This window comes from Caloenas nicobarica, chromosome 35, assembly GCF_036013445.1.
Source record: "Caloenas nicobarica isolate bCalNic1 chromosome 35, bCalNic1.hap1, whole genome shotgun sequence".
NCBI lineage: Eukaryota > Metazoa > Chordata > Aves > Columbiformes > Columbidae > Caloenas > Caloenas nicobarica.
Window position 1 is genome coordinate 1,188,428 of NC_088279.1, and position 20,827 is coordinate 1,209,254.

Here is a 20,827-nt window from a genome sequence, read left to right on the forward strand (position 1 = left end):
CTCCTATTGGCCGCGCCCCCGCCACGTGACTCTCCCGTCATGCCCCGCAAGCGGCCGTTCAGCGCGAAGAGGAAGAAGCAGCAGCTCCGCGACCGGCGCGAACGGAAGCGGAGCGGTGAGCGGGGGCGGCCGGGGGCGGCCCGGCGGCAGCCGGCGGCCGCTCGGGCTCTGACCCCCCGCCCCGCTCCCCGCCCGCAGATGCCCCCGCAGCGCCGGACTCCGGCAGCGGGAGCCGGGAGCGCGGCGGCGACGCGGCCCCCGCCGAACCGGGAGAGCCGGCGCCCCCCGCTCCCCGCCGCCACGACCCCGGCAGGTTCCGGCTGCAGCTGGGGGGGCCGCGGGCCGAGGCGCTGGCGCGGCGGCGGCGCCGGGCGCAGGAGGAGCTGCTGGAGCCGCTGCCCGAGGCCGCGCTGGAGCTGGATCCCGACACCGTCTACGGGCCCGGTGAGGGGCGGGGGCGACGAGGAGAAAAAAGGGGGAAATGAGAAAAAGGCGGGGGGGGAAAGCGAGGAGGAAAATGGGGGGGGGGGGGGGGGAACGAGGAGAAAAAGGGAGAAAAATGAGAAAAAGAGGGGAAAAACGAGGGGAAAAGCGAGGAGGAAAATGGGGGGCTGGGGAAAACGAGGAGGAAAAGTGAGAAAAAGAGGGGGAAAACGAGGGCAAAAGCGAGGAGGAAAATGAGGGGGGAAAAACGAGGAGAAAAAGCCGGGGGGGGAAGGGGGAAACAACGAGGAGAAAAAGGGAGAAAAATGAGGAAAAGAGGGGGAAAACGAGGGCAAAAGCGAGGAGGAAAATGAGGGGGGAAAAGGGGGAAACAACGAGGAGAAAAAGGGAGGAAAATGAGAAAAAGAGGGGGAAAACGAGGGCAAAAGCGAGGAGGAAAATGGGGGGGGAAAACGAGGAGAAAAAGCCGAGGGGAGAAGGGGGAAACAACGAGGAGAAAAAGGGAGAAAAATGAGAAAAAGAGGGGGAAAACGAGGGGAAAAGCGAGGAGGAAAAGGGGGGAAAAATGAGAGGAAAAACGAGAAGAATGGAGGGGGAAGTGAGGGGAAAAATGAGGAGAAAAAGGGGGAAAAATTATGGGAAAAGCGAGGACAAAAGAGGAGAAAAATTAGGGGAAAAAAGGAGGAGGAAAAGGTGAGGGGAAGGAGAAGGAAAAGGGGGCAAAAGGAGGGGGAAAAGGGGGTGAAGCGAGGAGAAAAAGGGGGGAGAAGCACCATGGGGGGTAATTCAGGGCCAGAGGGGGGCAGCTAAGAATGGAGGTTCCCCTAGAACAGGGTGTAATTAATAAATTATGGGTAAATTGGGTTGAATGAAAGAGATAAAAATGGGTGATTGGTGTGATTAGGTACAAGCAGGGGAAAAATTGGCCGCTTGTTGGGGGAGAATTGGCCCTTGTAGGGGGTAAATATTCCCGGGGGGGGTAGAATCGGCCCTTCGGGGGGTGGTAAATGCCCCCCCGGGGGGTCCCAGGGCTGGATTTTCCCCGCCGGCCACCCTGGAGCTTCGCCATGAGCCCCGAGGAGCTGCGGGTGCGGGAGGAGGCGGCGTTCGGCACCTTCCTGCGCGCCCTGGACACGCAGGACGGGGGGGACGTGGCTCCGTTTGAGCACAACCTGGAGGTGAGAGGGGACAGAGGGGGGACACGGCCCGGGGGGAAGGCCGAGGCCGTCACCGCGTGTCCCCCAAACCTCCCCAGACTTGGCGGCAGCTTTGGCGGGTGCTGGAGATGTCGGACATCGTGCTGCTCATCACGGACGCGCGACACCCGGTGAGCGTGGGGGGGACACGGACACCTGGGGGGGGTACGCAGGGGGTCAGCGGTGTGACTGTGCCCCTCCCTGTGCCTCCCTTGTGCCCCCCGCCCCACCCCGTCTCCCTTGTGCCCCTCCTGTGCCCCCGCCAGGTGCTGAACGTCCCCCCCGCGCTGGCCGCCCATGTGACGCAGGAGCTGGGCAAGGGGCTCGTCCTCATCCTCAACAAGGTGGACCTGGCCCCCCCCGCCGTGGCCACCGCCTGGACCCACCTCCTGTGCCGCCGCGTCCCCACCGCCCGCGTTGTCCCCTTCACCTCCGCGCCGCAGCGGGCCCCCCCGGCCGGTAGGGATGCGGGGGGACTTGGGGGGGGACACCCCGGTGTCCTGTGTCCCCCCACACACACACTGTTATCGCTGTCGCTCCCCCAGGGCTGCAGCGGCGGCACAGGCGGGGAGGGGGTGGCTGGAGCCAGGCACTGGGACCGCGGCAGCTGCTGGAGGCCTGTGAGAGCATCGTGGGGGGGGAAGGTGAGCGGGGTGGGGGGCACCCATGGGTGCTGGGGGGTCCTGTGGGTGCTGGGGAGGCGGGTATGTGTTGGGGTTCTCCTATTAGGTTTGTGGGGGTTTGGGGGTCCTGGGAGGAGGGAGTGGGGGGGGTGGTTGGGAGGAGGGACACCAGGGCTGGGGGGTGTCCCTTGGGTGCTGGGGGGGTCTCGTGGGTGTCTCCTGGCTGCTGGGGGGGGCGGGTATGTGTTGGGGGGGTTCTCCTATTAGGTTTTGGGGGTTTGGGGGTCCTGGGAGGAGGGGGTGGTTGGGAGGAGGGACACCAGGGCTGGAGGGTGTCCCTTGGGTGCTGGGGGGTCCCGTAGGTGCTGGGGGTCCCTTGGGTGCTGAGGAGGTCCCTGGGCATGGGGAGTTCTCCTGAGTGCTGGGGGGGGAACGCCAGGACTGAGGGGATCCCCTTGGGTCCTCGGGGTGTCCCATGGGTGCTGGTGGTCCCCTGGGTGTCTCCTGGCTGTTGGGGGTGGTTCCTGGGTGCTGCAGGAGGATCTCTTAGGTCCTGGGTGCTGGGGAGATTCCCCTTGGGCACTGGGGGGGTTCCCGTAAGTGCTGGGGGTCCCCTGAGTGTCCCTCAGGTGCTGGGGGGGTCCCTTAGGTCCTGGGGTCCCCTGGGTGTCCCCTGGATGCTGGGAGGGGAGTCCCTGGGTGTTGGGGGTGTCGTTTGGGTCCGGGGGGATTTCCCCGGGTGCTGGGCATCCCCTGGGTGCCACCCGGTGTCCCCCATGGTTACTGGGTGTCCCCTGGGTCCCAGGGGGTTCGTTGGCTCCTGGGGGTCCTCCCAGTGTCCCCCATGTCCCCCTGTGACCCCCATTGTGTCCCAGTGGACCTGAGCAGCTGGCGGGCGCGGCTGGAGCGGGCAGAGGAGGAGGAGGAGGAGGATGAAGAGCAGCGGCAGGAGACGGCGGGGGCCGGTGACAGCGATGGTGACAGTGACAGTGACCCCGCGAGCGGCCCCCGGCAGTGGCAGCGCTACCGCGGGGGGGTCCTCACCCTGGGCTGTGTTGGTGAGGGGCGGGGCTTGTGGTGGGCGGGGCCGGGTAGGGGCGGGGTTAATCTGGGGAGGGGGCGGGGCCAACTGGGAGGGGGTGGAGCTTAAGTGGGGAAGGGCCTAATGGGGAGGGGGTGGGGCTAATGGGAGGGGCTCAATGGGGAAGCAGTTTACTGAGGGGAGGGGCTAACAAGGGGTGGGGCTTAATGGGGAAGAGGTTTATGGGGCTTCACGAAGGGGGTGGGGTTTAAATGGGGAGGGGCTAACAAGGGGTGGGGCTTCATAAAGGGGTGGGGTTTAAATGGGTGGGTGGGGCTTATGCAGGGATGAGTTTAAGTAATAGGAGCAGAGGTGGAGAGGAGCGGGGTCGGGCCTCATCGAGGCGGGGGGGTCCCTGCCCACCCAGTGGTTCAGTGGAGGCAAATGATCCAAGGGTGGGTAGGGAGTGTTGGGCTGGGGGCGTGTCCTGGGTGGGCGCGGCTCCCAGAAGGGGCTGTGCTGCCATCTAGCGAGACCTGCACAGGCTGGATAACCAGGCGGGGAAAAATTTGATGAAATATAACAAGTGTGGAGTCTTGCACCTGGGCAAGAACAACCCCAGGTTCCAGTATAAGTTGGCGTGTTGGGGAAAGGGAGCTGGGGGTCCTGGGGACAGCAGGGTGACCATGAGCCAGCACTGGGCCCTTGTGGCCAGGAAGGCCAATGGCACCTGGGATTAAAATGGGAGTGGTCAGTAGGTCAGAGAGGTTCTCCTGCCTCTCTGCTCTGCCCCGGTGAGACCTCGTCTGGAATATTGTGTCCAGTTTTGGCTCCCTCAGTTCCAGAAGGACAGGGAACTGCTGGAGAGAGTCCAGCGCAGCCACGAAGATGCTGAAGGGAGTGGAGCATCTCCCTGCAAAGGAAAGGCTGAGGGAGCTGGGGCTCTTGAGCTGGAGAAGAGGAGACTGAGGGGTGACCTCATTAATTCTTATAAATATGGAAAGCAGGAGGACGGAGCCAGGCTCTTCTCGGTGACAACCAGTGGTAGGACAAGGGGCAATGGGTGCAAACTGAAGGTTCCACTTATATATGAGAAGAAACTTCTTCCCAGTGAGGGTGGCAGAGCCTGGCCCAGGCTGCCCAGGGAGGTTGTGGAGTCTCCTTCTCTGCAGACATTCCAACCCACCTGGACACCTTCCTGTGTAACCTCATCTGGGTGTTCCTGCTTCCGTGTGGGGATTGGACTGGATGAGCTTTCGAGGTCCCTTCCAACCCCTGACATTCTGGGATTCTATGTGTCCTGACTCTTTCTAACCCCCACAGGCCTCCCCAACGCCGGCAAGTCCTCGGTGATCAATGCGCTGGTGGGTCGCAGCGCCGTCAGTGTCTCCCGCGCCCCCGGGCGCACACGCTACTTCCAGACCCACTTCCTGACCCCCCGTGTGCGCCTCTGCGACTGCCCCGGACTCGTTTTTCCCTCCCGTGCCCCCCCAGAGCTGCAGGTGGGTCCCACTGACCTCCCCATGTCTTTCCAAGCTGCCCTGTCCCCTTGAACCCCTCGTGTTCCCCCTCATCTTCCCTTCCCACGCCCCCCGAGAGCTGCAGGTGGGTCCCCCTGAGACCCGCTGTCCCCACTGACTCCCCCCCATCCCGTCCTGTGTCCCCATTGACTGCCCCCCGTGTACTCCGTTATCTTCCCTTCCTGTGCTCCCTTGGCTCTGCAGGTGGGTCCCTGCTGACCCCCCAAGCTCCTGCTGAACCCCCTGTGTCCCCTGAGCCCCCACTGACCCCCCCTGTCCCTGCTGACCCCCCAGTGTGTCTCCCCCCATCTTCCCCTCCTGTGCCCCCCAGCTCTGCAGGTGGGTCCTGTCCCCCTCCTACAGACCGGGTGCCTCCCAGTGAACCCCCCAGTGCCCGCGCTGACCCCCCTCATGCCCCCCCAGGTCCTGGCAGGCGTGTACCCCATCTCGCAGCTGCAGGAGCCCTACACGGCCGTGGGGTTCCTGGCCGCCCGCCTCCCGCTGCCGGCCCTGCTGCAGCTGCGCCCCCCCAGCAACGCTGCCGGCTGGACCGCCTGGGACCTCTGCGAAGGTACCTCACGTCGGTTCATCGAAAACCGCCTTCGTTTTTAATTAAAAATTGACTTTATTTGGGTTTTCTCCCCAGCGTGGGCAGAGAAACGCGGCTACAAGACGGCGCGGGCGGCGCGGAACGACGTTTACCGGGCGGCCAACAGCATCCTGCGTCTGGCGGCCGAGGGGCGGCTGCGGCTCTGCCTGCGCCCCCCCGGGTACACGGCCCAGAAAGGTGGGTGAGCCCCGCCCTGACCACGCCCCACCCTGACCACGCCCTGCCCCGCCCCGCCCTCACTCACACCCCCCTCCCCACCCCCAGATCTGTGGGAGCTTCACCCAGAGACGGCGGCGCTGGCGGAGTTGCTGGAGCAGGGGGACCCAGGCGTCCGGGGCCCCGCCCCGCCCGGGGAGGAGGGGTCAAGCTCGGAGGAGGAGGAGTCTGACAGTGGGGAAGAGGCGGGGCCTGGGGAAGCCACGCCCCCCAGAAGCACCGCCCCCCTCAACCCCTTTGCTGTGTTGGGAGAAGATGAGTGTTAGTCCCGCCCCTCAGAGGGCTGGGCCAATCAGAGGCCACCGCACTGATACCACATATGGAATAAAGGAAGGTTTATTTCCGCAGCTGGTATTTTGTGATTGGCTAGAGGCGCCCTCATCAGCGACCAATCCGATGTCATGTTGCCACTGTGTTGCCAGGTAGGGTTTAAGCTGGGCTGTCCTCTGGGGCGGGGCCTGGGGGAGTGATGTTACTGCACTGCCCCACCCACAGCCCTTAGCCCCACCCCTCTTAGCCCTAATATGGCCAGGCCACGCCCCCTTCCTCTCCAGGCCCTGCCTCTTGCTCACAGTGCTTCCCTGCAGACCCCGCCCCTTCTCTCACCGGTGGGCGTGTCCTGCCCGAGGGGGCGGAGCTCCATCCAGCACAGGTACCGCCGGCTGCGCCCGCACTTCCAGCAGCGCAGGACGGTTCGGGGCTGCCCCCGCCCTGCGGGAGGGACCCCGGCATCCGGGTCAGCCCCCTGCCCCCCAGACCCCTCCCACTCCGGGGGGCGACCCAGGCATCTTGGCAGCTCTTTCCCCCCATCTCCCGTGATGGTGTTTGCACCAAGCTCTCTCATCCTTCCCCCAAAGTGTCCCCTGCTCCCTGCAGGGTGTCCCCAAACCCCCAGGGGGGACCCGGGCATCCAAAGCAGCTCTTTCCCCCCATCTCCCATGATGGTGTTTGCACCAAGCTCTCTCATCCTTCCCCCAAAGTGTCCCCTGCTCCCTGCAGGGTGTCCCCAAACCCCCAGGGGGGACCCGGGCATCCAAAGCAGCTCTTTCCCCCCTCTCCCTCAGCTCTCTCATCCTGCCCCCTCCTCAGGGTTTCCCTAAAACCCCAAAGGGGACACAGGTGACCAGGGCCAGCTCCTTCCCCCCTCTCCCATGAGGGTGTTTGCCCCCAACTCTCTCCTCTCCCCGCCCCCCCAGGACCCTGTATGCCCCTCCAGTGTGTCCCCAGCCCCCCAGGGGTGTGACACCCCCCAGACCCACCCCTGAGGCGCAGGCAGCCCCCCGCCCCGGGCAGCAGCAGGGAGCAGCAGCGGCGACACACAACGCGCTTCACTGAGGGGGCCCTGCGGGGGACAAGGGGGGGACACAGATGTGAGGGGGGGGGTCCTCCAGGGTCCCCCCCCTCCCCAGGCAGCCCCCTCCCCATCTCACATGCGCAGGACCAGGCGCCGCGCGGCCCCTCGCTGGGTGCTGCAGTAGAACCGGGCCAGGGCGGGGCTGTGGGGGAGCACCCAGTGCGCAGCCTGGGGGGGGGGGAACAGCTGCTGACCCCCCCCTGCTGCCTCTCAGAGCCCCCCAAACCGCAGAGCAGCCCCCTCAGCCACACAGGAACCCTGAGCACCCCAGAGCACCCTCGCCAGACCCCAGTATCCCCTCTTGCCCCCCCCCAGGACCCCTCATATCCCACTTTCGGCTGCCCCAGGACCCTCATAGCCCCTTCTAGCCCCACCAGGAGCCCCCAGAGCCCCTCCCGGGTACCCCCCGGACCCCCATAATCCTCTCAGGACCCTCCAGAGATCCCAATATCCCCTCTCAGGACATCCCTGTACCCCATTCTAGGTCCCCCCAGGTCCCCATAGCCCCTCCTAGGACCCCCCCATCCCCTTTTAGGCCCCTCAGGACCCCCCATAGCCCCCCCCAGACCCCCCATATCCTCTCCAGGGACTCCCAAGAGCCCCCATATCACCCTTTAGCACCCCCAGCTCTCCCATAGCCCCCTCAGGACCCCCCATAACCCCTCCCAGATCTCCTGTATCCTCTATACCCCCCTGCCCAGGGCCCCTATAACCCCCCCCCAGAGCCCCTATAACCCCCTCGAGACTCCTAAACCCCCCACCCCAGGACCCCTATTACCCCCTCGGGGCCCCCACCCACCCCCAGGCCCCCTAAACGCCCCCTCCCCTCCCGGACTCCTATAACCCCGTTCCGGGACCCCTATAACCACCCCCTAGGACCCCTATAATCCCCCCCCGGGACGCCTAAACCCCCCCATAGGGGTCCCGGGGGGGGGGTTATAGGGGTCCTATAACCCTCCCAGGACCCCTAAACCCCTCCCGGGATCCCTACAACCCCCCGGGACCCCTAAACCCCCCAGACCCCTATAACTCCCCCCGGGCCCCCCAAGCCCCCCACGTCCCACCTGGAACAGGAAGTTGAGCCTCTGCAGCGCCTCGCGGTCCCGCACCGGCGCCGCCATGGCGCCCCCCGATTGGCCAACGCCCCCCGGGGGTGGGCGGGGCTAGCGCTTCCCATTGGCTGCGCTCCGCTTGGAGGGGGCGGGGCCTCCACGCCATATAAGGGTGGGAGTGGGGGGCGTGGCTACCCCGTCCCTTCCCGGCGCGGGCGTTGGGCGTCACTTCCGGCGCTGGGCGCGGCGGCGGCGGGCGGTGAGTGGCACTGACGCTCCCTATAGGGTCGCCCCCTATAGATCCCGCCCTATAGGGGCCTGGCGACAGGCGCCCCCTGCGGGATGTCACCCACAGGGACCCCTGTGGCCACCCGGCCCCGCCCCGCCCCCGGCAGGGCCGCCCCTTTAGGGCCCCGATCTATAGGCCCGTAGAGACCCTTTCTATAGGCGCTTTTCTTTAGATCCTCTATAGGAGTCTCTTATAGCGCCTGTTCCTGGGGTGGTTTCACTATGGGGGCTCTGGGTGGGGCATCTTCTATGGAGGTTTATCCTATAGGGGTTTATCCTATAGCGGCGGCGTTGCTCCTATAGGTTGAGCAGCCTATAGATCCCATAGATTGAGCGCCCTATAGGCTCCTCTGCGGGGTCTCTGTGCCCCTAAAGGCCCCAAAACGGCCCCGTCCCCGCGGTTCTGCCTCCCCTGTCGGAGCGTGGGGTCGCTTGAACCAAATTCTGTGGTTTTGCCCCCAAAACCAGCCCCGCCCGGGGAAACCCGCGCTGGCGTCCCGCCCGGATGACGTCAGCGCCGTGACGCGATCCAGCTGCTTTCGCCCCAAAATTCTCCGCCGACCCGCGGCGCCGCGCGTGACGGCGCCTTCCTGCCCAAACCGCGGCGGCACCGCGACGGATTTCAGGCGTTTTCACCCCAAAACCTCCCGGAACCTCCCCGTTCCCTCCGCGCCGCCTCGCAGCAAATTTCCATCGTCGCCGTGACGGATTTCAGGCGTTTTCACCCCAAAACCTCCCGGAACCTCCCTGTTCCCTCCACGCCGCCTCGCAGCAAATTTCCATCGTCACCGTGACAGATTTCACGCGTTTTCACCCCAAAACCTCCCGGAACCTGCACCGTCCCCTCCGCGCCGCCTCGCAGCAAATTTCCATCGTCGCCGCGACGGATTTCAGGCGTTTTCACCCCAAAACCTCCCGGAAGCTGCACCGTTCCCTCCGCGCCGCCTCGCAGCAAAATTCCATCGTCGCCGCGACGGATTTCAGGCGTTTTCACCCCAAAACCTCCCGGAACCTGCACCGTCCCCTCCGCGCCGCCTCGCAGCAAAATTCCATCGTCGCCGCGACGGATTTCAGGCGGATTCGGGCAAATTTCCATCATCGCCGCGACAGAATTGAGTCGTTTTTGCCCAAAACCACTTGGAATCTGCGCTGTCACCTGTTGGATGGTTTGACACCAAAACAACATCGTCGCCGCGACGGTTTTGAGCTTTTCTCAGCCCAAAACCTCTTGGAAGCCGCTGTCCCTCTGGGATCGCTTTGCAGCACAAGGACGTCGTCGCTTTGGCAGAACTGAGCTGGTTTTGCCCCAAAACCTCTTGGAACCCCCCATCCCCGCCCCTTCAAAACCCAAACCCACCGCGGCGCTTTTTCGTCCCTTTTAAAAATGTTATTTGTTTTTATTTTATTTTTGTTTTAGTTTAGTTTTGGGGTGGTTTTTTTTTGGGGGGGGTTTTATTTTAGTTTTAGTTAAATTTTTCGGTTTTATTTCACTTTTGTTTTTCTTCTGGATTTAATTTTTGTTTCATTTGGCTTTCTTTTGCGTTTCGTTCACCCCCTTTTCCCCACAACCAGCTCAGCCCCTCCCCAACCCCCACCCTAACCCGTTTTATTTCTGCTTTTATTTAATTTCTTTTTCGTTTCTGTTTGTTTGTTTGTTTCTTGTTTCATTTGTATTTCACTTTTGTTTCATTCACCCCCTTTTCCCCAAAACCTCCTCAACCCCTCCCCCAATCCCTACTCTTTTTTCTTTTTTTCTATTTTTTCTTTTTTTCTCTTTTTTCTTTTTTTCTCTTTTTTCTTTTTTTCTCTCTTTTCTTTTTTTCTCTCTTTTCTTTTTTTCTCTCTTTTCTTTTTTTCTCTCTTTTCTTTTTTTCTCTCTTTTCTTCTCTCTTTTTTCTTTTTTCTCTCTTTTTTCCTTTTTCCTCTCTTTTCCTTTTTCCTCTTTTTTTTCCTCTTTTTTTTCTTTTTTCCTCTTTTTTTTCTTTTTTCCTCTTTTTTTTCTTTTTTCCTCTTTTTTTCTTTTTTCCTCTTTTTTTTCTTTTTTCTTTTTTCTTTTTTCTTTTTTCTTTTTTCTTTTTTCTTTTTTCTTTTTTCTTTTTTCTTTTTTCTTTTTTCTTTTTTCTTTTTTTTCTTTTTTTTCCTTTTTTTTCTTTTTTCTTTTTTTTTTTCTTTTTTCTTTTTTCTTTTTTTTCTTTTCTTTCTTTCTTCTTTTCTCTCTTCTTTTCTCTCTTTTCTCTCTTCTCTCTTTTTTTCTCTTTTTCTTTTTATTTCTATTTATTTATTTTATTTTTTTCCCTCTTTTTTTGCTCTTTCCTCTTTCTGTTTTTATTTTTTTATTCCTTTTCTATTTCTTTTTTATTTCTTTTCTATTTCTTTTTTATTTCTTTTCTATTTCTTTTATTTCTTTTTTATTTCTTTTTTATTTCTTTTTTATTTCTTTTTTATTTCTTTTTTATTTCTTTTTTATTTCTTTTTTATTTCTTTTCTATTTCTTTTATTTCTTTTTTATTTCTTTTTTATTTCTTTTCTATTTCTTTTCTATTTCTTTTCTATTTCTTTTCTCTTTTTCTCTTTTTTGTCTTTTCTCTTTTCTTTCCTTTCTTCTTTCTCCCTCCTTTCTCCTTGTTTCCTTGTTTCCCTCGCCTTTCATTCCTATCCCATTTGCGTTTCCTTCACCCCTTTTCCCTACACCCCCCCCCGCCCCCCCCAAACCCCCCATTTTTTTTGGGGGGGGGCGCAGCCGCCGCCATGTCGGGCTCCGACCCCCTGGAAACGCTGCAGGTGGAGGCCAGTTGCTCCGTGTGCCTCGAGTACCTGCAGGACCCCGTGATCATCGAGTGCGGCCACAACTTCTGCCGCGCCTGCATCACGCGCTGGTGGGCAGAGCTGCACCGCGACTTCCCCTGCCCCGTGTGCCGCAAAACCTCCCGGCACCGCGCACTGCGGCCCAACCGCCAGCTGGGCAACATGGTGGAGGCCGCGCGGCAGCTCCGCGGCGCCAAGCGCAAGCGCCGCGACGGCGACGCCGAGGCCGGGCGGCTGTGCCGGCACCACGGCCACGCGCTGGCGCGGTTCTGCCGCGACGACCAGGCGCCCGTCTGCCTGCTCTGCGAGATCTCGCACGCGCACCGGGCGCACGCGCTGGTGCCGCTCGCCGACGCCGCGCGGGAGTACAAGGTGCGCGGGGTTCGGCCCCGAATTCGGCCCCGGGGCTGCTCCTGGACGGGGTTTGGTGGGGATGAGTCTCCGTCTGCGTTTTCAGCCCCGTATCTTGGGGTTTAGCCCCAAATTTGGCCCCGGGGCTGCTCCTGGACGGGGTTTGGTGGGGATGAGTCTCTGTCTGCGTTTTCAGCCCCGTATCTTGGGGTTTAGCCCCAAATTCGGCCCCAGGGCTGGTCCTGGAGGCGGTTTGGTTGTGATGAGTCTCTCTCTGATTTTTCAGCCCCGTATCTTGAGTTTTAGCCCCAAATTCGGCCCCAGGGCTGGTCCTGGAGGCGGTTTGGTTGGGATGAGTCTCCATCTGCATTTTGAGCCCCGTATCTCGGGGTTTAGTCCCAAATTCGGCCCCAGGGCTGGTCCTGGAGGGGGTTTGGTTGCCGTGATTTTCCATCTGCGTTTCCAGCCCTGTGTTCTAGGGGTTTAGCCCCAAATTTGAACCTGGGCCAGGGGGGAGGATTTGGGGACAGATGAGGGATCCAGGGTAGGAGGAGAGATTTGGGAATGGAGTGGGAATTTGGGAACGGAGCGGGGATTCGGGGCGGGATGGGGGATTTGGAAACGGAGCAGAGATTTGGGAATGGAGCAGGGATTTGGGAACGGAGCGGGGATTTGGGGCGGGATGGGGGATTTGGAAACGGAGCGGGGATTTGGGAATGGAGCGGGGATTCGGGGTGGGATGGGGGATTTGGAAACGGAGCGGGGATTTGGAAATGGAGCGGGGATTTGGGAATGGAGCAGGGATTCGGGGCGGGATGGGGGATTTGGAAATGGAGCGGGGATTTGGAAATGGAGCGGGGATTTGGGAATGGAGCGGGGATTTGGGGCGGGTGGGGGATTTGGAAACGGAGCGGGGATTTGGGAATGGAGCGGGGATTAGGAAACGGAGCAGGGATTTGGAAATGGAGCGGGGATTCGGGGCGGGATGGGGGATTTGGGAATGGAGCGGGGATTTGGGAATGGAGCGGGGATTCGGGGTGGGATGGGGGATTTGGAAACGGAGCAGGGATTTGGGAATGGAGCGGGGATTTGGGAATGGAGCGGGGCTTCGGGGTGGGATGGGGGATTTGGAAACGGAGCAGGGATTTGGGAATGGAGCGGGGATTCGGGGCGGGATGGGGGATTTGGAAACGGAGCAGAGATTTGGGAATGGAGCGGGGATTCGGCGCGGGATGGGGGATTTGGAAACGGAGCAGGGATTTGGGAATGGAGTGGGGATTTGGGAATGGAGCGGGGAGTCGGGGTGGGATGGGGGATTTGGAAACGGAGCGGGGATTTGGGAATGGAGTGGGGATTTGGGAATGGAGCGGGGATTAGGAAACGGAGCAGGGATTTGGGAATGGAGCGGGGATTTGGGAATGGAGCGGGGATTCGGGGTGGGATGGGGGATTTGGAAACGGAGCAGGGATTTGGGAATGGAGCGGGGATTCGGGGCGGGATGGGGGATTTGGAAACGGAGCAGAGATTTGGGAATGGAGCGGGGATTCGGCGCGGGATGGGGGATTTGGAAACGGAGCAGGGATTTGGGAATGGAGTGGGGATTTGGGAATGGAGCGGGGAGTCGGGGTGGGATGGGGGATTTGGAAACGGAGCGGGGATTTGGGAATGGAGCGGGGATTTGGGAATGGAGCGGGGATTCGGGGTGGGATGGGGGATTTGGAAACGGAGCGGGGATTTGGGAATGGAGCGGGGATTAGGAAACGGAGCAGGGATTTGGGAATGGAGCGGGGATTTGGGAATGGAGCGGGGATTCGGGGTGGGATGGGGGATTTGGAAACAGAGCAGAGATTTGGGAATGGAGCGGGGATTTGGGAATGGAGCGGGGAGTCGGGGCGGGAGGGGGGATTTGGAAACGGAGCAGAGATTTGGGAATGGAGCGGGGATTTGGGAATGGAGCGGGGAGTCGGGGCGGGAGGGGGGATTTGGAAACGGAGCAGGGATTTGGAAACGGAGCGGGGCTTCGGGGTGGGATGGGGGATTTGGAAACGGAGCAGGGATTTGGGAATGGAGCGGGGATTTGGGAATGGAGCGGGGATTCGGGGCGGGATGGGGGATTAGGAAACGGAGCGGGGATTTGGGAATGGAGCGGGGATTCGGGGCAGGATGGGGGATTTGGGGCAGGGGGTTCTCATCCCACCACCCGCTTCTCTCTCCCTGGCAGGAGAAGCTGCAGCGCAGCCTGGAGCTGCTGGAGCAGAAGCTGGCGGCCGTCACCGAGTGCCGCGCGCGCGAGGAGAAGAAACCCGTGGAGCTGAAGGCAGGCGAGAGGGACACGGGCCGGGCCGCGCCGGCACCGGCGCTGTCTCACCGGCGCCGTGTCCCGGCAGAGGACGGTGTGGCGGCGGCGGGAGCGCATCGCCCGCGAGTTCGAGGAGCTGCACGAGCTGCTGGAGGACGAGGAGCGGCGGCTGCTGCGGCGGCTGGAGGACGAGGAGCGCGAGGTGCTGCAGCGGCTCCAGGCCAACCTGGCGCGGCTCGGCGAGCGGCGGCGCGTCCTGGGCGCGCTGGCGGCCGAGCTGGAGGAGAAGAGTCTGCAGCCGGGGCCCGAGATGCTGCAGGTGCGGCCGCAGCGGGTCTGCGGGCAGAACCAGCGGGATCGGGAGCGGTTCTGGGGACGGGATCCCCGGGACGGGATTGGTTCTGGACGTGAGATTCCCAGGACGGGATTGGTTTTGGGGACAGGATCCCCCGGAATGGGATTGTTTTGGGGACGGGATTGGTTTTGGGGACAGGATCACCCCCGCAGACAGGAGTGGTTTTGGGGACAGGATGGGTTTTGGATCCATGGGAACAGGATTGGTTTTGGGGACAGGATCAGCAGGAACGGGATTGGGTTTGGGGACAAGATCACTCTCAGGGACAGGATTGTTTTGGGGACAGGATCCCCCGGAACAGGATTGTTTTTGGGGACAGGATCCCCCGGAACAGGATTGTTTTTGGGGACAGGATCCCCCAGAACGGGATTGTTTTTGGGGACAGGATCCCCAGAATGGGATTGTTTTGGGGACAGGATCACTCTCAGGGACAGAATGGGGTTTGGGGACAGAACCAGCAGGAACGGGATTGGTTTTGGGGACGGGATCCCCAGGAATGGGATTGTTTTGGGGACAGGATCACCCCCGCAGACAGGAGTGGTTTTGGGGACAGGATGGGTTTTGGATCCATGGGAACAGGATTGGTTTTGGGGACAGGATCAGCAGGAATGGGATTGGGTTTGGGGACAAGATCACTCTCAGGGACAGGATTGTTTTTGGGGACAGGATCCCCCAGAACGGGATTGTTTTGGGGGACAGGATCCCCCGGAATGGGATTGGTTTTGGGGACAGGATCCCCCGGAACGGGATTGTTTTTGGGGACAGGATCCCCCAGAATGGGATTGTTTTGGGGACAGGATCACCCCCGCAGACAGGTGTGGTTTTGGGGACAGGATGGGTTTTGGATCCATGGGAACAGGATTGGTTTTGGGGACAGGATCCCCCGGAACGGGATTGGGTTTGGGGACAGGATCACCCCCGCAGACAGGAGTGGTTTTGGGGACAGGGTGGGTTTTGCATCAATGGGAACAGGATTGGTTTTGGGGACAGGATCCCCTGGAATGGGATTGTTTTTGGGGACAGGATCCCCAGAATGGGATTGTTTTGGGGACGGGATCACTCTCTGGGACAGAATGGGGTTTGGGGACAGAACCAGCAGGAACGGGATTGGTTTTGGGGACAGGATCCCCAGGAATGGGATTGTTTTGGGGACGGGATTGGTTCTGGAGATGAGATTCCCAGGATGGGATTGGTTTTGGGGACAAGATCCTTGGAACAGGATTGGGTTTGGGGACAGGATCCCCCGGAACGGGATTGTTTTGGGGACAGGATCCCCAGGAATGGGATTGTTTTGTGGACGGGATTGGTTTTGGGGACAGGATCACCCCCACAGACAGGAGTGGTTTTGGGGATAGGATGCGTTTTGGATCCATGGGAACAGGATTGGTTTTGGGGACAGGATCCCCCGGAATGGGATTGTTTTGGGGACAGGATCCCCAGGACGGGATTGATTTTGGGGACAGGATCATCGGAACAGGATTGGTTTTGGGGACAGGATCCCCCGGAATGCGAGTGGGTTTGGGGACAGGCTCACTCTCAGGGACACGATTGGTTTTGGGGACAGAACCAGTGGGAACGGGATTGTTTCTGGGGACAGGATCCTCAGGAATGGGATCAGTTTTGGGGACAGGATTATTGGCAATGGGAGTGGTTTTGGGGACAGAACCATCGGGAACAGGATTGGGTTTGGGGACAGGACTGAGTTTTGGGAAGGGGATTGATTTCAGGGACGGGCTTGGTTTTAGGGATGGGACCACCAGGGATCAATTTCGGGGAGAGAGTTGGATTTTTTGGGGACTTTTTCTTGCTTTCCCCCCATTTTCGCGCTTTCTCCCCGTTCTAGGACATCAAGGACACCCTGGCCAGGTAAGAACTGTGCGGGCACCGCTCCCCGGGCTCCGTTTGGGGCAGAAAAGCGGGATCTGGCACATCCCACCTCCCCCGGGGCCGCCGGCAGGTGCGAGGCGACGGTGGAGCCGGCGGAAGAACCGGCGTCCGTGTCCATCGAGCTGGAGAAAACCTTCGGCAGCTTCCCCTGGCAATACTTCACCCTGCGCAAAATCACCCGGCGCCTCCTCGGTGAGAAAAATTAAAACATAAACCCTGCGGCGTGGCGGCCGGGACCCCTGTAAATCACGTAAATCACGGCGGTCTTGGCGTTTTCTGCCCCCCGCCCCCCCCAAGACGAGGTGACGCTGGACCCCGACACCGCTCACCCCAACCTGGTGCTGTCGGAGGATCGGAAAAGCGTCCGTTTCGTGGAAGTTCGTCCGCGGAACCTGCCGGACACGCCGCGGCGCTTCACCATCTACCCGTGCGTGCTGGCGGCGCAGGGCTTCACGTCGGGGCGGCACTACTGGGAGGTGGAGGTCGGGGACAAGACCCACTGGGCGCTCGGCGTCTGCAAGGACTCGGTGAGTCGCAAAGGGGAGCTGACGCCGCTGCCGGAGGCGGGGTATTGGCGCGTCCGCCTCTGGAACGGCGACAAGTACGCGGCCACCACCACCCCCTTCACGCCGCTCACGCTGCGGGTCAAGCCCAAGCGCGTCGGGGTTTTCTTGGACTACGAGGCCGGGAAAGTGGCTTTTTACAACGTGACCGACCGCTCGCACATCTTCACCTTCACCGACACCTTCACCGAGACCGTCTGGCCGCTGTTCTATCCCGGGATCTGCGCCGGGAGGAAGAACGCGGCGCCGCTCGTCATCCGCTCCCCCACGGACTGGGAGTGATGGGGGGGGGTTGGCGCGGGGCAGGGACGGCGCCGGGATCTGGTGGCGCCGGGATCCGGTGGCGCTGGGATCTGGTGAGCTGGTGGCACCGGCATCCGGTGAGCCGGCACCCCTGGGATCTGGCGAGCCGACCCCACCGGGGCTTGGCCCTGGGACGTCTCGAACTACCGGGATCCGGTACCGCCGGGATCTGGTGAGCTGGCACTGCTGGGGTTTGGCTCTGGGACATCTGGTGCCACCAGGATCCGGTGATCCGGCACCACCGAGGTGTGGCTCTGGGACATCTGGTGCCACCAGGATCCGGTGATCCAGCACCGCGGGGGTTTGGCTCTGGGACGTTTGGTGCTGCTGGGATCTGGTGATCCCGTATCGCTGGGGTTGGGCCCTTGGATCTGGTGTGTGTCCCCCTGTCTGCGTGTCCCTGACCCCCTGAGTGTCCGTCCGTGTCCCCACGTCTGTCTGTGTCCCTTTGTGTCCCTCTGTGTGTCCCCACGTCCGTGTCACCACGTCCATCTTCGTGTCCCCGTGTCCGTGTCCCCACATCATGTGTCCGCCCCCCATCATCCACGTGCCCCGTGTCCCTTTATGTCCCTCCCTGTCCCATGTCCATCCATGTCCCTTTACGTCCATGTGTCCCATGTCCCTTTACGTCCCTCTGTGTGTCCCATGTCCACTCATGTCCCTTTACATCCATGTGTCCCATGTCCCTTTATGTCCATGTGTCCTGTGTCCATCCACGTCACTTTATGTCCCCCTGCGTGTCCCATGTCCACCCATGTCCCTTTACGTCCATGTGTCCCATGTCCCTTTATGTCCCTCCCTGTCCCATGTCCACCCATGTCCCTTTACGTCCATGTGTCCCGTGTCCATCCATGTCACTTTATGTCCCCCTGCGTGTCCCATGTCCACCCATATCCCTTTACATCCATGTGTCCCATGTCCACCCATGTCCCTTTACGTCCACGTGTCCCATGTCCCTTTACATCCATGTGTCCCATGTCCCTTTACGTGCATGTGTCCCGTGTCCATCCATGTCACTTTATGTCCCCCTGCGTGTCCCATGTCCACCCATGTCCCTTTACGTCCATGTGTCCCGTGTCCCTTTACGTCCCTCTGTGTGTCCCATGTCCCTTTATGTCCCTCCCCGTCCCGTGTCCCTCCTCCTCCCCACCCGCGCCCCTCCCTCCCCGTCCCCGCCCGTCCTGTGGGTGCCACACGCCCGTCCCACGCCCGTGACACTCGTGTCACCGCCATGCTCCCGGCGGGGTCGCCGACGCGGGGCTCGCTGGCCCAGCTGGCCCGGGACACGCTGTGTCCCGTGTGCGGGCGGCCGCTGCGGGACCCGGTGCTGCTGGGCTGCGACCACAGCTGCTGCCGCCGCTGCCTGCGCCGGGACGGCACCGGGGCCGGTACCGGCGCCGCCGTCACCTGCCCGCGCTGCCGCCTGCCCTGCGCCCCCAAACGCCTCCGCACCCCCGTGGCCTTGGCCGTCGAGAGCCGCATCGCCCAGCGCCTGGCGCGGGGGGGCCCCGCGGCGCCGCCCAGGAGACGGGGCTGCAGGTGCCGGGGGACACGGGGGGGACCCAGGCGTTCGGGGGACTGAGGTGTTTGGGGGGACTTGGGGGACCCAGGGGGACTGGGGAGATTTGGGGGACCCAGGGGAGATTGAGGTGTTTGGGGGGACTTGGGGGACCCAGGGGGCTGGGAGTAAACTGGGGGGAATAGGGGGAGATTGAGGTGTTTGGGGGGATTTGGGGGACCCAGGGGGGCTGGGGAGATTTGGGGGACCCAGGGGGGCTGGGAATAAACTGGGGGGACGCGGTAGGGACCCAGGCATTCGGGGGACTGAGGTGTTTGGGGGGACTTGGGGGACCCAGGGGGACTGGGGAGATTTGGGGGACCCAGGGGGGCTGGGAGTAAACTGGGGGGGCCTGGGCGGGGGAGCTCAAGAGACTGGGGAGATTTGGGGGGGTCCAGGGAGACTTGGGGACCTGGGAGTAAACTTGAGGGGCTCGGGGGACTCGGTATCTGGGGAACTTGGGGACTTGGGGGGCTGGGAGTAAACTGGGGGGATGTGGAGGACCCAGGTGATCGGGGACGGGGCTTGAGGGGATTTAGGGACCTGGGGGGTTTGGGGGACCCGGGGATTTGGGGGGGACCCAGGCGTCCAGAGGGGGACACAGATGTTTGGGGATCCAGGTATTTGGAGGAACAAGGGGGGAATTTGGGGGACCCAGGTGTCTGAGGGGACTTGGGGGGGTTTCGGGGGGCTGGGGAGGGTCCCAGCTATTTGGGGGTGCTGGGGGACCCCGACATCCAGCCGTGACCCCGTGTCCCGTCCCTCACGTGCCCGGATGCCTGAGTGTCCCCCGGGGCTGGTGACAGTGTCACCGCACCCCAGGGTGTCACCGCACCCCAGTGACCTCGCCTTGCGGGGGGACCAGGCGTCCGGGGCTCACGTGCCGGGCGGGGCCCCGGCTGGTCTGGTGACATTTTTGGGGGGTGACGCTTGTTTTGGTGACACTTTGTCCCTCCCCGGGGGACACGCCCCGGGCTGCTGGCACCTCCTTGTCCCTACCTGTCCCCCCCCAAAAAAATTTCACCCCCCCCGCTTTTGGTGACACCCCCCCCTCTCTTTTTTCCGCAGCCTGGGGGCCCAGCTCCGAGCCGACGCTGCCGCCCCCCCGCGCCCCCCATCCCCCAAGGAGCCCCCCGAAAGCTGCTCCTCCCCCCCGCCCCCCCCTTGCTGACACCCCCCCCCCCCCAAAATAAACGCCGGGTCCCCCCCACACGGCAGCAGCGCCACCTTTAATGCCCACAGGTGACACAGGGAGCAAACACATGATTGGGGGGGGGCACCCCAAAACAGCCCCCCCCCCCGCGAGCAGTGGCGGGGGGGAAGGAGAAGGGGTGTGTGGAGATATTGATTTGGGGGGGGGGGGGTCAGGCAGTGATATTTTGGGGGGGCGCGGCTCAGGCATCCACTTTTGGGGGGGCTCAGGCATCAATATTTGGGGGGGGGGGGGGAGGGGGGGCAGCATCACGCCCGGTGATTTTTGGGGGTGGGGGGGGTCAAGCCCACAGTCTGTTTGGGGTGGTGGGGGGGGTCCTCAGTGCTCCATAGGGGTGGGGGTCCAGGGGGCAGCGCTCGGGGTCCCCCCAAATCCCCCGCGTGCCCCCCCAGCGCCGCCCCCCCCCCGCCGCCGCCCCCCGCCCCCGTTGGTGGCCCCGCACGCAGTGGAGGTGGCCGCAGCCTTCGGCCCCCCCCGCGCCCTCCCTCCTCCTCTTCCTCTCCTCCTCCTCCTCCTCGCTCTCGCTCGAGCTCTCGCCGAACGCCCGCGGCTTCTCGTAGATGCAGCAGCCTGGGGGGGGGACACATGTCAGGGGACATGGCGGGGGGGTCAGGGGGACGTGGGTGGGGGGGACATGGCGGGGGGGTCAGGGGACGTGGGGTGGGGGGGGGGACATGGCAGGGGGGTCAGGGGACATGGGGGGGGTCAGGGGACATGGGAGGGACATGGGGGGGACATGGGGGGGTCAGGGGACATGGGGGGGGTCAGGGGACATGGGAGGGACATGGGGGGGACATGGGGGGGGTCAGGGGACATGGGGGGGGTCAGGGGGGGACATGGGCGGGGGTCAGGGGACATGGCGGGGACATGGCGGGGGGGTCAGGGGACATGGGGGGGGTCGGGGGGGGACATTGCGGGGGGGGTCGGGGGACACTGGGGGGGGTCAGGGGACATGGGGGCGACATGGAGGGGGGGTCAGGGGACATGGGGGGGGACATGGGGTGGGGGTCAGGGGACATGGTGGGGGGGGTCGGGGGACATTTCGGGGACATGGGGAGGGTCGGGGGACATGGCGGGGACATGACGGGGGGGTCGGGGGGACATGGCGGGGACATGGGGGCGACATGGGGGGGACATGGGGAGGGTCAGGGGACATGGTGGGGACATGG

At 62.1% G+C, this 20,827-nt stretch overlaps 3 protein-coding genes across 3 annotated transcripts; 2 read left to right on the forward strand and 1 right to left on the reverse strand.

Moving 5' to 3' along the window:
* The first annotated feature begins 39 nt into the window (after positions 1-39).
* Positions 40-5,960, forward strand: GNL1 (G protein nucleolar 1 (putative)). The gene is made up of 11 exons (XM_065654743.1): positions 40-115; positions 199-444; positions 1,474-1,622; positions 1,700-1,771; positions 1,907-2,099; positions 2,186-2,284; positions 3,139-3,321; positions 4,608-4,786; positions 5,228-5,375; positions 5,451-5,591; positions 5,679-5,960. Exons 1-11 carry the CDS (start codon positions 40-42, stop codon positions 5,894-5,896), a joined length of 1,704 nt encoding a protein of 567 aa, XP_065510815.1. The 3' UTR covers positions 5,897-5,960.
* On the reverse strand, positions 5,949-8,129 carry RPP21 (ribonuclease P/MRP subunit p21). Its single transcript, XM_065654744.1, has 5 exons — positions 8,049-8,129; positions 7,061-7,152; positions 6,890-6,972; positions 6,237-6,341; positions 5,949-6,088 (listed from the first exon to the last, which is right to left on the reverse strand). The coding sequence occupies exons 1-5, from the start codon at positions 8,103-8,105 to the stop codon at positions 6,060-6,062; spliced, it is 366 nt and encodes a 121-aa protein (XP_065510816.1). The 5' UTR covers positions 8,106-8,129; the 3' UTR covers positions 5,949-6,059.
* A 2,888-nt stretch (positions 8,130-11,017) lies between these two features.
* On the forward strand, positions 11,018-18,239 carry TRIM39 (tripartite motif containing 39). Its single transcript, XM_065654745.1, has 6 exons — positions 11,018-11,501; positions 13,702-13,797; positions 13,868-14,098; positions 15,978-16,000; positions 16,092-16,213; positions 16,319-18,239. Exons 1-6 carry the CDS (start codon positions 11,073-11,075, stop codon positions 16,864-16,866), a joined length of 1,449 nt encoding a protein of 482 aa, XP_065510817.1. The 5' UTR covers positions 11,018-11,072; the 3' UTR covers positions 16,867-18,239.
* Positions 18,240-20,827: the final 2,588 nt, after the last annotated feature.